The sequence below is a fragment of the Mesoplodon bidens genome (genome assembly GCF_964165515.1).
Source record: "Mesoplodon bidens genome assembly, chromosome: 15".
Lineage (NCBI taxonomy): Eukaryota > Metazoa > Chordata > Mammalia > Artiodactyla > Ziphiidae > Mesoplodon > Mesoplodon bidens.
In genome coordinates, this window is record NC_138171.1 from 37,283,439 (window position 1) to 37,297,728 (window position 14,290).

Genomic DNA, 14,290 nt, shown 5'->3' on the forward strand with positions numbered 1-14,290 from the left:
CTTTCTCCGGACCAGCCTCGGTCCTGCCGCCGCCGCCGCCGCCGCCGCCTTCCCCGGTCCGCGGGGGCCCTGCCGGCCGCCCGAGCCGCAGCATGGCACCATCCGGGCTGAATTAGCCGGGAGCAGCGTTCGGGGCACGCGGGATCTCCAGGGGCGGGGGGTGCCCTGCAGCCTCGGTCATGGATGTGAGCAAGATGGTAAGTGTAGAGCGGGGGCTCTGCCCTGGAACCTCCGCGTCCGCGTCCCCGTCCCTCCCCCCGTCCCTCTCTCCCTCCCAGTCGGCTTGATCCATTGAAAGTTTCTGGATGGTTGATCCTGCCTGTTGGCCCCAACTCCAGGCGTGCTGGAGGAGGGAGCGGGGCCAGGATTCTGGAGGCGGGTGGCCGACACAGCTGGGCTTCCCGGTTTCCCGCCGCGCTGCCGCCAGGGCTGCCCCGGAGAGCTCGCTAGACTCCAGGGAGAGAGGGCTGTTGAGCTCGCCTCCCACACTGGGGAACCAGCCTGGTGGAGGGAGGGCAGGGCTGCGGGAAGGGGGCTCGTCCTACCTCCTCCAGAGCCCCTGCTCTCACACGTATTTGAGATTTATGGGAAGATTTTTGGACTGAGCCAGTGGGCAGGAGGGCACAGGTGGGTGGCCTCCTGGGAGAGCAGTGAGGAGAAGCCCGGGCTTTAACCATCCTGCAGGGTGAGGGGACAGGGATGGAGCCCTTGGCATAGAATCCTTGGAGGGGTGTTCTAGATTTACCACCTGTAGACCCCCAACTGCCTTGGCTTAGGGGGCAGTAGACACCATTGACTCTTAAGCATCTAATTCTCGAGGGAGCTGATTCTTCCCCCAGGGCAGCCCTCCACTCCCCCAGGGGCACAGTAGGAGCAGAATACAGTGTTGTTCATTGATTGATTGAGGAACAGCCCTGGGGGTTGGGGTGGGAGTAGCGGTGGGATGTGATTTGGGGGACTCTGAAGGGAGGGGTTCTCTGGGAGCACTTGGAGACCTGGGGCAGGTTTTTCTAGGAGTTCTGATTGACTCTCACTCTGAATGAAGATTTAAAGGTGTCCTTGAGACACTACCACCCTGACCCTGGCTTTAGACCCACACCCCAGCCTTACAACCTTTGAGGGCTGGTGCCTCAGGTTGGAGAGGTACCCCATGATGGCCTGTGCTTCATGGGGGCCCCACGGCTTCACAGGAAAACACCTGGGTTGGGGTGTGTCTGGGGAAGGGGGACTCTGGATCTGCGTATACCTTAGGGAAGGGAAGGTACTGGAATTTCAGTTGGTCTTGTACAGAATTAGGCTAGTTTTTCCCACAAAGTGTCCTTTGGAAGTAGCCATCACTTTGGAGAAGACCAGTAAGCTCTGGGCCCTGCCAAGCCTTGGCATTCTGTCTTGGGTAGGCGACAGTGGGATAAGGAGCAGAGGACGGGTGAGAGTCCTTCCTTCCCGTGGCAGGAGACCACTCTCAAACTGAGTGCTGCCCCTGGGGCAAGGAGCCTCACTGGCTCTCATCTTTGTCTGAGGACACAAACCTGCCCATGGTTGGGCAATGCCAAGAGGCTGGACCACCATTCCCTATGTGTGTATCGTGAAAGCTTATTTTCTCTGGGTAACTATTAGAAATACCCCTCAAAAAAGTCATCTATGCATCGGTGGGGGTGGGAAGGTGGAAAGCTGAGCAGCAGCCAGGCCCTTTCCAAGAGGTGTCTTAGCAAGACCAGAGTCACCCGTCTAGGCTTTGGGGGAGGGCGGGTGGGAGGGACAGGGAACCTGAGGTTCTAGTCCAGTGGCTGCCAAACCAGATCACCTCTGAGCTTCCTTCTGTCCCTGAGCTTAGATTCTTTCCAAAGGCTGGTCTGTGAGGACCAGCTTACAGGGTTTAGGGACCTCTGTCTCTAGAGATCTGGTCCACTTCTGACACTACCACCTCCCTCCATCCCCTCTTTAACTCAACAGTGTTTCTTTAATTCCTGTCATTTCTATAGCAAGTGCTGTGTGAAGGACACAGAAACGTAACGTATGGCCTCTTTGCTCCTCAGGTCCTTAGCATCTGGGTGAGGGGTCCAGAGAGATGCAGGTCAACCTAACAGCTATTAGTGCAGGCCCCGATCAGAAGGCTGTGGGGTCTGCAAAGGGATGGGCTGCAGAGTCCAGAAGAAAGACGAGGCCCTAGGCTGGGTCTTCAAGGCTGAGTGGAGTCAGCTCTTCTGAGAGCAGTGAGGGGCATTGCCTGTTAGGAGTTGCAGGAAGACAAATGGGCAGAACCCGTTGGGTGAGGCTGAGGACGTCTGGCTGGGACAGAGGTTTGAGATCAGAAAATGTTAAGATCTCTGGTTGGGGCCCAACCAGAAAGGCCTTGAACGCCAGCCAAGGCATTCCGACTTTGGCCCGTAGGCAGTGGGTAACCTTCAGAGAATTTTGGACACAGGAGAGGCACATGTGTTGCCTCTTTCCTCTTTTAGCTTGGGGTCCAAACAAAAGTGATATTAGATTCTCATTAATCATTGAGCAGCCAAGCTTCCAGCCCAGAAACAATTGTTCTCAGCTCTTTGTAAAGAGCACAGACCCTGGACTGTGTAGCAACAAGAACCTTACCCACCCCAGGGAATTGGCATCTGCTTCCTATTCCTGCAAAAGGCCGAAGTTACTTTCTGTTCTGACCATGAAAGCCCCATCTCCGGTTTAAAGTCCTCATTCTGGGGGCCCTTGGCTCCAGGGTAGACCTCAAACCCAGCATTTCAGTCACATCCTTGGCAAAGCCCAACACCAGCCTTGGGGTTTCACTTGCTTATTGCTGAATGAGAAAAAGCAGATTATAGTTTCTCCCTTTGAGCATGTTTCTTAACCTTTTAGCCTCGTGTGTAAAATGAGCCTTGAGCATCCTCATCAAGGTTGGAAATAATTCTTTAAGGCACAGGACCTAGCATAGTAAGTCCTCCATACATGGTGGCTATTATGATAATGATGGTCCCCAAAGTCTGATGTAAGATGACTCTGACCTCCCCCTCACCCCCCCCCACAGCCTTTATTTTCTTGATTGGCCTAAAGAGCTGAACTTAGGCTGTATTTCAGTTGACTGCTTTGGGGACCAATTCTCCCAGGTCTAGTTATCTTTCTGAATGAAGGTACAAATGAGTGGAGACAATGGATTCGCCAGCTGCTGTGACCCAATGAATTTTTGATGACATCAGATATCTGCCCAAGGGAGAGCTGGTTTAACCCGGCACTCAGGGGTAAAGTGCAGATGCCTTTTGGGGGTTGATGATGGGGTCTGTGCCTTTACTGAATACAGAGCATGAATGCACCATGCTGTAATTAGGGGATCAGAGACATCGCTGTCATTTCTTAGCAAGAGGACATATAGTTTATGTAACGATTTATATTTACATAGTGCTTTACAGGTTACAATGCATTTCACACCTGTTCCTGTTCACCACAACCCCATGAGAAAAGCAAGGCAGAAAGAATTAGCCACATTTTACAGATAAGAAAACTGAAGTTCAGAAAAGTGAAATCCTGGAGGAAGATGTGGTATCCCCAGTTCCCCACATCACCAAAATTATGACAAAGCCAATAAAGGGTAAGGAAAAAGATTTAGTGAACAGATTCTAGGATGGACAGAAGCTAATCTAAAACAATGAGCTGGACGTGGAGGCCTTTGGCCTCTGGGTCCCCGAGGGGAGAAGATTCAGGGAGAAGGGATTAGCACCCATCTATGTGGACTATGCCCCTCGTCAGGCATCTACAGCTGTTTTTAATGCTTGGGGTTTCTTTATGAATCTCGGCTGCCTGCCTTAAATGTGAGACTTCCGACCCCTGGGATCTTCCAGCTTACACAGCAGGAAGATGGGAAGAGGTCAGGAAAAAAGGAGAGAAAAGCATCTCAGGTGTTCTGAGTAAATGATGTTGATGGTGGAGCAGGAAGAAGCTTCAGGCCAACCTGCCGCCCGCTGAGGTTCTGTCTGCTGAGGTTCGTGTGTATTTGCTGGGTCGAGGAGAGGCGTGGTAGAGGGAAACGCGAAGCCAGAGAGATCCCAGGGTAGAATGATGCCCAGGACTCTACCCACAGCTTGCATCAGCTAAACCATGTGGAAAGGAAGGCTTAGTGTCTGAGCTAAATAATCAGTCAAAGCTGGACATGGATGACCGGCTTGGTGAAACCAGAGCAGTGTTTTCAGTTCTGGGTCACAAAATATCGGTTTAGTGGGTTGCAGCTAAGCATTTGAAAGAGTGAAACAGACTAGAAAACATCGAAGTATATTACATGTACGAAGGTTCATGAAATTGGTTTGGTTGTATACACACGCACACACAAGCATGGACTGGCCTTGTAAGATGTGCTTTATACTGTGGTCAGAGTCAAAGAAGATTTGAAGCCTCTGACTAGAGGCTGTCCAGAGAGCGGTGAGGAGGATGTCAGCCTCGTAAAATGAGTAGTTCAGTCTGTGGAAGGGAAGACCGCAGAGAGGCTGATTGACAGCTGAGGGCTGTGGGGAGGAAGAGGTAGTTTATGTACTGGGCGGGGGTGGGGGGAGCTCTGGGACGTGGGGCTTTGGCTGACCAGGACCGCCCCACAGCAGAGCATCCTATGGCAGAATCAACTCCCTGAAGAGGGAGAGCACCTCCCTGACCATCGGAGCTGCCGAAGGACCCTGGAGGAGCATGGCCTCCGAGTCCTTGCCGACCTAGAGACTCTGGCTCAGTGCTCAGACTTCGGGAACAGCCCTCAGACCTGTCATTCCTCGGCTAAGGTGTGGCTGGCCCCAGGTGAAAGGCAGCTCCTTTTCACACTGGGGAGCAGTTCCAGAGAAGTGAGCTTTATGCATCACCAAGCACAGTTTCTCAAACTGAGCAGAGCATCACGGACCAGCCACCAGTCAGGGATCAGAGATGACATTGGCCTCAGCCAAGTGCCAGTGGGGAAGGAAATCTGTTCTTTGCCTCTTTTTAAAATGCTTACGAAAAAAAGAGTTTTTGATTTACCATCTGATTGCTGTCTCTTATTGTCACTGAACACTAAGATTTGATCCTACCCGGATGAGGTTCCGTTCAGTTCAGACCATGTTGAATCCTCAGTGTATGCTCAGGCCCCTGGGGGGTGGGTCTTAAGATGTTGGGGACCCAGAGCTGAGGATGGCCGAGTTGGCTCTTGCAAGGCTTAGAGTCAAGAGAGGGAGACAGATTTCCTTGAAATGCTTTGAGTGGGAGGACTCATAGACACTTGTAGTTGATGGAACACTCTCAGCTGGATTATTTGCTCCCTCAAAATAGCCTTGGGAAAGAAACAGGATTTAGTGTCCTAAGTTCACAGATGCACATGTAGGTTTTAAGACAGCCCAGCCCGCAGATGACCAATCCTCCCTGCCGACCGACCCTCCCTGCCGTCTTCCCCCTACTCCACTCCCCTCACCCCAAACCCCATCCCCCCAGACACAGCTGGGTGATTTTTTTGAAGAGCACATCCAGGGGCTGTTTCCGCTCTACTTCTGTCTTATTTCTTACCCTAGAGGTCCCAGTCCAAAGCCAGACAGGCACGTGGTCTGGCAGCTGCCCCTGAACCAAAGGATTTTCGCAGTCAGACAAAATTCATGTTCCCCGGGCCACCAAAGAAATTAAGCCTTTTTTTTTTTTAAGAAGATATGGGGGGTAGGAGTTTATTAATTTATTCATTTATTTTTGCCGTGTTGGGTCTTCATTTCTGTGTGAGGGCTTTCTCTAGTTGTGGGAAGCGGGGGCCACTCTTCATCGCAGTGCGTGGGCCTCTCACTATAGCGGCCTCTCCTGTTGCGGAGCTCAGGCTCCAGACGCGCAGGCTCAGTAGTTGTGGCTCACGGGCCTAGTTGCTCCGCGGCATGTGGGATCCTCCCAGACCAGGGCTCGAACCCGTGTCCCCTGCATTAGCAGGCAGATTCTCAACCACTGTGCCACCAGGGAAGCCCCGAAATTAAGCCATTTTAAGGAAAAGAAAAAAATCTCCGTGTCTCCTCTACATTTCTTAAATCCTAGTGAGTCTTTGATCTGGAGGTGATTGCTTGTGAGCAGATAGGACAGGGATTACAGGGTGGGAGGCATATTTATAAACGTGAGTGGGAGCCAGCACTGCCCCCTGCACACAGAGGATCAGGAGGTGACTTCTGTGTCCTGAGACTGCCCTACTTGCTGACCAGGGGCTTTGGAGTCACAAAGGCCAGAGGCTAAATCCTGATGCCACCACTTGCCACTCTAGGACCACGGACAGGTTAGCTGACCTTGCTATATACATCAGCTAACTTTCTCAGATCGATTGGTGTCTGCCAACTTGTGAGAGGCTGAGATGGCCTGTTTACAGTTCTTGGCACATGGAAGGGCTTCGTAAGCCATGGCTATAATTATTAGTATTTTTGCTTATTCATTTAGGCAACAAATAAAATCTTTTTTTTTTGGATTTACAAGCAATCCTTTTGTTAATACTTTAAAAATTTATTATGTTATGGTCTCAACATGGTTTGTATAATGTTGATTCTCTGGCATTTACTGAATCTTCCTTTATGGCCTAGTCCATGTTTAATTTTTGTGAGTGATCTATGTGCACCCAAAAAGGATGTCTGTTCTCTGTTGGGTGAATTCTCCATATATTTATTAGTTTAACCTTAATCTATCTCTTTATCTTTGTATTTTGCTTTTTGTGTTGTTTAAGCCATCAATTTCCAAGAGGGACCAAATAAAACCTTGAAACTTTAGGTGAAGGAGTAGAACAGTCCTTCTTTCGGGACCACCCCTCTGCTGGTAATCAGGGCAATCAGACATGTTATAAGTAATTACAGTACAAGTGGTAAAATGCACAGGGTACTTTTGAGGGATGTGCTAGGGTGGGAGAGGGTGGGCTTAACTGCCTGGCACTAGAGGGAGGGGCTCACTGAGAAAACTGGAGTGGGGGGGAGGAATTTGCCCAGAGGGTAAGGAAGGTAAGAGCATTCCAGACAGAGAAAGCCACGGGTGCCAAAGGGCGCAAGGTCACAAGACCACTGTATGGGTTCGGGAACCACCAGCTCTTTATACCAGAAGGTTAGGTGTAGTCCCTATTTCCGTGGGACTAGCAAAGTTCCCAGGACATGGGGTCTAAATCTTTATACCTCGGTGTTGTGTTTCCTGGAAAAAGGTGGTGTTTAAGCTGTGTTGTGAGTCTGGGGAGTGGTGATTTCATTGATGAAAATACATGGCGCACAGTAGGTGCTGATTGAATGGGTGATGAAGTGGTGAGAAGACATTCCGGTTAGGAGAGTGGCGCTGTGTGCAGGTGAACGGATGTTGAGGTTTTTCAGGAGTAGGGCCAGAGGAATGAGAGAGGAGAGATGAGTGGGAGCAGGGAGTGAGGGTCCAAGTTAAAAATAATCAGCAGGTGTTGCGTAAGTGAGGCAGTCTCCACTGAACAGTCAGACCCGAAAGTGCTATTCTGGCCAACAGGCTTACACCTGCTTCTGGTCCCAGTGCCTGGAGGTGGCCCTTGCTGGTGCCAGGATACGCGTGGGAGCTGCACACCATGGGTGGGGGAAAGTTTTTTGGAGATGAGCATTTCATTAACTTTCTATCATGACCTCTCTTTGGAGCACGAGTTCAGCCTCATTTTCTGGGACCTAAAATAGCTTTCTTTTGATGGATTTCTCCCAGGCTGGATTCTTAGGGAAGTAGTCTTACCAAATCACTGCCTCCTTGGCCCCCCTAGCTCAAAGGTCCGTGTCAGCAGTTTTAGTGCTGGACGGCGATTTTCCCAGTGCTGTCAGCTAGGGTCCTGGCTATCATCCTTTTTTGTCCTATGCATATGTCAGCATTGTCCCCTGAATCAGCAGACTCTGAGTTCTTTATGTGACAACTTTCTGCCTATGCTTTGACTTCTCAGCTCCCGAGGGGAGATGGCCATGAGTGTACTGGCCTCGGATGCTGTAATTTAGGAGGGCTGGGCTCCTGCACTTTTGGTACATTTTAATCTCACATAGCTGTAGTCATCAGCAGCTGTGGTGAGGAAACAGGTAACCCTCAGGAAAACATTTAACTTATGCTAGTTTTCAGAAAATATGAAAAAGTGTTAAAAAAAAAAAAAACAAGATCAGGCATACTCCCACCATCCAAAACTACTAATAATTTGGTATAGATCCTTACAGACTTTTTTATTCGTGGGTGTGAATGTGTGCACACCAACACACATGCACGTGTGCTAGGTTGAACCATATGAAAGGGCAAAGGACCTTTTAGGAGTCAAAAATGGCCAAATGTTCATTTGATTTAACAAAATACAGGCATATACACATAGACAAATACATATTTAAACAAAATGGGGCCATGTCATAATATAGTTTTGTAAACTTGTATTTTAGCTTTCACTACACTTTAGATCTAGAAACAGTTATATCAGAGTGGTGAAGGGCATCGGTCCTGGAGTTCAAATTCCGTAGCCACCGCTTATTCACCGGGGCAGGGGACCGAGACTCCCTGAGCCACTGTTTTCCCACTTGTGTAGTGGGATAATCACAGTAACCTCTGTAGAGGGTTGTTGTGAAGGCAGATTCAGCAACTGTTAGCAATTCATATTTCCAGATGAGTAGAGCCATGTATCGTTTCATTGTAATCACTCTCCCACTAATAGACATTTAGCTGTATCCGTTCTCCACAGTTGAGGTGAGATCCTTATACACACATCTAAGGGTGTCTATCTGGTCACTGCTTTACACTTTAATAACTTGGGCTTTAAGACTTGGGCTTGGGACTTCCCTGGTGGCACAGTGGTTAAGAAGCTGCCTGCCAATGCAGGGGACACGGGTTCAAGCCCTGGTCCAGGAAGATCCCACATGCCGTGAAGCACCTAAGCCTGTCCTCCACAACTACCGAGCCTGCGCTCTAGAGCCCGCGAGCCACAACTACTGAAGCCCGCGCGCCTAGAGCCTGTGCTCCCCAACAAGAGAAGCCACCGCAATGAGAAGCCTGTGCATCACAATCAAGAATAGCTCCCACTCTCGGCAACTAGAGAAAGCCCATGCACAGCAACAAAGACCCAATGCAGCCAAAAATTAAAAAATTAATTAAAAAAAAAAGATTTGGGCTTAATTGGTGTGTTTTGGGCTGAGTGGTGCTTACAGGGAAAGCTGCTTGGACGGTTCTCTCTTCCACTGCCCTATAACTGTATGCTAGGCTCTCTGGGCCCGGCCTCCTCTTCTCTTTTTCACACTCCGGCAACACTGCCATTGTGCACTGGCCCCCACTTTCGTGCCGGGTGCTGGCCTCTCCCCTGAATGCCCCTACAGGCCCCTTCTCTAGGCCGGCTCACTGGGTCCAGGGAAGTGCCGCGGGGTCTGACCCGTTCAGCCTGGTTCGATGCTCACCCCACCCTCCCTACTACCTGCACCCACCAACGCCTCCTCCCACGGGCTGTGTACACAATGCTACCATTTTTCTCCCCACCTAGATCACTCTCTTTGAAGCCAGGACTTAAGTCTCACTCATCTGTGAGTTAACTTAGTACAGCACTTGACATAGGTGCTCAGTATTTGTTTGGTGGCTGAATTTATTGAATGAATACAATCATGACTGACTAATTAATGACAGGACTTAACTAAACGGATGGTTTGGGGAAGATGGGGTTAATCTAGATTATAGGGGTGGCTTGAAGCAAAGGCTTGGGGTGCAGCTGTGAGCCCCTGGACGTGTCTGGCATCGCTGGAGCTGGGCTTTATTTATTTATTTGTTTGTTTGTTTATTTATTTATTTTTCTGGCCGTGCCATGCATCATGCGGGGTCTTAGTTCCCTGACCGGGGATCGAACCCGTGCCTCCTGCAGTGGAAGCGTGGAGTTTTAGCCACTGGACCGCCAGGGAAGTCCAGGAGCTGTGCTTTAGAAAGAGAGGTCTGGCCGTGTCATGACCACCAGGTGCTGGTAGCCCAGAAACCAGCAAGATGTCAGGCCTGGGTGCCCAGCGGGGGTTCACCCTGCCTGGGCCCTTTGGGTGTCTCCCTCTACACCCCTACACTTCTCCTGAACCTTGTGGCTTTTCCCCTGAGGAAGGACTCTCCTTCACCCCTCGAGAAACAGAAGTGAGAGTTTCTGGGTGCTCTGATTTCTGAGGAAGTCACATCACAGCCCTACAGCTGATGACGAAATCCACCTACAGAATTAGCAACCACCCGTCTCTCCACTTTAGAAAACCGTTTAGCAAATCCACCCCAGCTCGTTATTACTCCTTGGGTCCGGGGCTGGAAATATCCTTCGGGTTTCTGCCTGCCAGCTGGGACAGTTGATGGCCTCCTGGGGGTAACCAGATCCTGCCTTACTCACTCCACTCTCTTCTCTTTGGGTCTGACCTGAGTTCAGTGAGCCTGTGCTTTAGTTATATGTTAATAAGGACTTCAGTTCCTGGAACCTTGGGCTTGACATTGACCTGTGTGTTCTCTCAGTGGAAATGAGTCAGAATGATCCTTCCCAGGCCTGGAACGATGTTGCTGGGATGGATGGGCCTGAAATTGGAGTGAGATCTTGGTTCAAATCCTGGCTCTGCTACTTACCAGCCTGGTCATCTAGCTAGTCAGGCATCACAACTAGCTGGACAAGTCTCTTAACCATTCTTGAGTCTCAGTTACCCCATCCAGTCAATGGAGGTAGCAGTCTCAGTGTTACTCTAAGGGTTACATGAAAGAAGGCACGCAAATGAATCTGGGATCTATTACAGGCCAGGACAGGTTAATTGAAATAGAGAATTAGCACCTGAGCCACAGTGAGGTAAGTGACTCTTTAGTCTGTGTTTTTAGATAAGAAAATTGAGAACCAAAAGGAGGGAGGGGGTGACAGGAGAGAAGGAAGGAAGGTGAGAGAACTGAGGTGGGAGTCTGGATGGGTTCTTTGTTTCTTCTTTTAAAAATTGAAGTATAGTTGGTTTACAATATTGTGTTAGTTTCAGGTGTACAGCAAAGTGATTTGGTTATATATAGATATATGTATATATCTATTTTTTTTCTTTTTTAGAATTTATTTTATTTTTGGCTGCATTGGGTCTTTGTTGCTGCGCATGGGCTTTCTCTTGTTGTGGCAAGTGAGGGCCACTCTTCGTTGCAGTGCGCGGGCTTCTCATTGTGGTGGCTTCTCTTGTTGCGGAGCACGGGCTGTAGGCTCCCAGGCTCAGTAGTTGTGGTGCACGGGCTTAGTTGCTCCACAACATGTGGGATCTTCCCGGACCAGGGCTCAAACCCGTGTCCCCTGCACTGGCAGGCAGATTCTTAACCACTGCGCCACCAGGGAAGCCCTATATCTATTTTTTAAATTCTTTTCCGTTATAGTTTATTACAAGATATTGAATATAGTTCCCTGTGCTATACAGTAGGTCCTTGTTTATCTATTTTATATATAGTAGTGTACATCTTTTAATCCCATGCTCCCAATTTATCCCTCTCCTCCCTTCCCCTTTGGTAACTGTAAGTTTGTTTTCTAGGTCTGTGAGTCTGTTTCTATTTTGTAAATAAGTTCATTTGTATCTTTTCTTTAGATTCCACATATAAGTGATATCATATAATATTTGTCTTTTTCTATCTGACTTACTTCACTTAGTATGATAATCTCTGGGTCCATCCATGTTGCTGTAAATGGCATTATTTCATTCTTTTTTATGGCTGAGTAATATTTCATTGTATATATGTACCACATTTTCTTTATTCATCTGTTGATGGACACTTAGTTTGCTTCCATGTCTTGGCTATTGTAAATAGTGTGGCTATGAACATAGGGGTGCATGTATCTTTTCAAATTAGAGCATTCATCTTTTCTGGGTATATGCCCAGGAGTGGGATTGCTGGATCATATGGTAACTCTATTTTGAGTTTTTTAAAGAACCTCCATACTGTTTTCCATAGTGGCTGCACCAGTTTACATTCCCACCAACAGTGTAGGATGGTTCTCTTTTCTCCACACCGTCTCCAGCATTTATTATTTGTAGACTTTTTGATAGTGGCCATTCTGACTGGTGTGAGGTGATACCTCATTATAGTTTTGATTTGCATTTCTCTAATAATTAGCAGCATGGAGCATCTTTTCATCTGCCTTGTGGCCAGATGGTCTTCTTTAGAGAAATGTCTGTTTGGGTCTTCTGCCCATGTTTTGATTGGGTCATTTGGTTTTTTGTTATTGAGTTGTATGAGCTGTTTGTATATCTTGGAAATTAAGCCCTTGTCGGTTGCATCATTTGCAAATATTTTCTCCCAGCCCCTAGATTGTCTTTTCGTTTTATGATTTCTTTTGCTGTGCAAAAGCTTATAAGTTTGATTAGGTCCCATTTGTTTATTTTTGCTATTGCCTTGGGAGACTGACCTAAGAAAACATTGCTAAGATTTATGTCAGAAAATGTTTTGTGTATGTTCTCTTCTAGGAGTTTTATGGCGTCATGTCTTATATTTAAGTCTTTAAGCCATTTTGAGTTTTTCTGAATGGTGTGAAGTTATGTTCTAACTTCATTGATATACATGTGGCTGTCCAGCTTTCCCAGCATCACTTGCTGAAGAGATTTTCATTTCCCCATTGTATATTTTTGCCTTCTTTCTTGAAGATTAACTGACCATAGGTGTGTGGGTTTATTTCTTGGCTCTCTATTCTGTTCCATTGATCTGTATGTCTGTTTTTGTGCCAGTACCATGCTGTTTTGGTCACTGTAGCTTTGTAGTACTGTCTTAAGTCTGGGAGCGTTATGCCTCCAGCTTTGTTCTTTTTCCTCAGCATTGCTTTGGCAATTCTGCGTCTTTTGTGGTTCCATATAAATTTTAGGATTATTTGTTCTAGTTCTGTGAAAAATGTCATGGGTAATTTGATAGGAATTGCATTAAATCTGTAGATTGCTTTGGGTAGTTTGGCCATTTTAACTATATTAATTCTTCCAATCCAGAAGCATGGGATATCTTTCCATTTCCTTGGATCATCTTCGATTTCCTTTATAGTTTTATAGTTCTCAGCATTTAAGTCTTTCACCTCCTTGGTTAGGTTTATTCCTAGATTTTTTGTTTTTTGTTTTTTTGATGTGATTTTAAATGGGATTGTTTTTTTACTTTCTGTTATTTCATTGTTAGCGTAAATAAATACAACAGATTTCTGTATATTAATCTTGTATTCTGCTACCTTGCTGAACTCATTTATCAGTTGTAATAGTTTTTGTGTAGAGTCTTTAGGGTTTTCTACATAGAGTATCATGTCATCTCCATATAATGACTGTTTTACCTCTTCCTTTCTGATTTGGATACTTTTTTTTTTTTTTCTTTTTTTTTTGCGGTACGCGGGCCTCTCACTGTTGTGGCCTCTCCCATTGCGGAGCACAGGCTCTGGAAGCACAGGCTCAGTGGCCATGGCTCACGGGCCCAGCCGCTCTGCGGCATGGGGGATCTTCCCAGACCAGGGCACGAACCCGTGTCCCCTGCATCGGCAGGCGGACTCTCAACCACTGCGCCACCAGGGAAGCCCTGGATACCTTTTATTTCTTTTTCTTGTCTGATTGTTGTGGCTAGAACTTCCAATACTATGTTGAGTAGAAGTGGTGAGAGTGGGCATCCTTGTCATGTTCCAGAATTTAGTGAGAAAGATTTCGGCTTTTCACTGTTTAGTATTATGTTGGCTGTGGGTTTGTCATAAGTGGCTTTTATGTTGAGATATGTTCCCTCTGTGCCCACTTCGGCAAGAGTTTTTATCGTGACTGGATGTTGAATTTTATCAGATGCTTTTTCAGCATCTGAGATGATCATGTAGTTTCTATCTTTTCTTTTGTTGATGTGATGGGAGTCTGGATGTTTTGTCCTTATATTTCCCTTGCTTCCCCCAGACTCCTGACCCCACCTCATCCCCTGAAAACAAACACATCAACCACCAAGTCGCTGGTGCCCATGTTCTGAAAGCAAGCACAGGTTAACCCCACCTCTCCTTCCTGCAAGGCCTCAGTGAAGAAGAAGAAGAAGAAGAAGAAGAAAAAGAAGAAGAAGGGCACCAGAGTGACCAAGTATATCTGAGTATTGAGTCCATCAAGGTCCAAACTGTTTTAAATCTAGAAAGGCAAAGAGAAGGAGGAGAAGAGTTGGTGTGAGGAAAAGTGAAAGGGATGGAGGAGAATTGGCTGGGAGAAGAGGAGGCAGGGGGCCAGCTGAAGTTCCTTCCTCGGTGGGTGCTGGTGCTGCTCCCAGAGGCCTGTGCATCCCTGCAGTCTAAGCAGCCCTCCACTTTCCTCAGCAGTACTTCCTGCCTTCTCCTCTGCTGCCCTCACGCTGAGCCCTTGACCTTGCTTCCTAGTTCACTGTGAAAGGAGAT

General features: G+C 47.8%; 1 protein-coding gene across 4 annotated transcripts in view; it reads left to right on the forward strand.

Annotated features, from left to right (window-relative positions):
• Window positions 1-14,290, forward strand: part of HIP1 (huntingtin interacting protein 1) — a 407,412-nt gene that overhangs the window by 70,176 nt on the left and 322,946 nt on the right. Inside the window, exon 1 of one of the 4 annotated variants that reach the window (XM_081257582.1) lies at window positions 94-197. The exons of the other annotated variants lie outside the window; for them this stretch is intronic. Coding sequence (XP_081113708.1) covers window positions 180-197 — 18 coding nt within the window. The 5' untranslated portion in view covers window positions 94-179. Of the gene's footprint in view, window positions 1-93; window positions 198-14,290 lie in introns of those variants that run through there. 4 annotated transcript variants of the gene reach the window in all.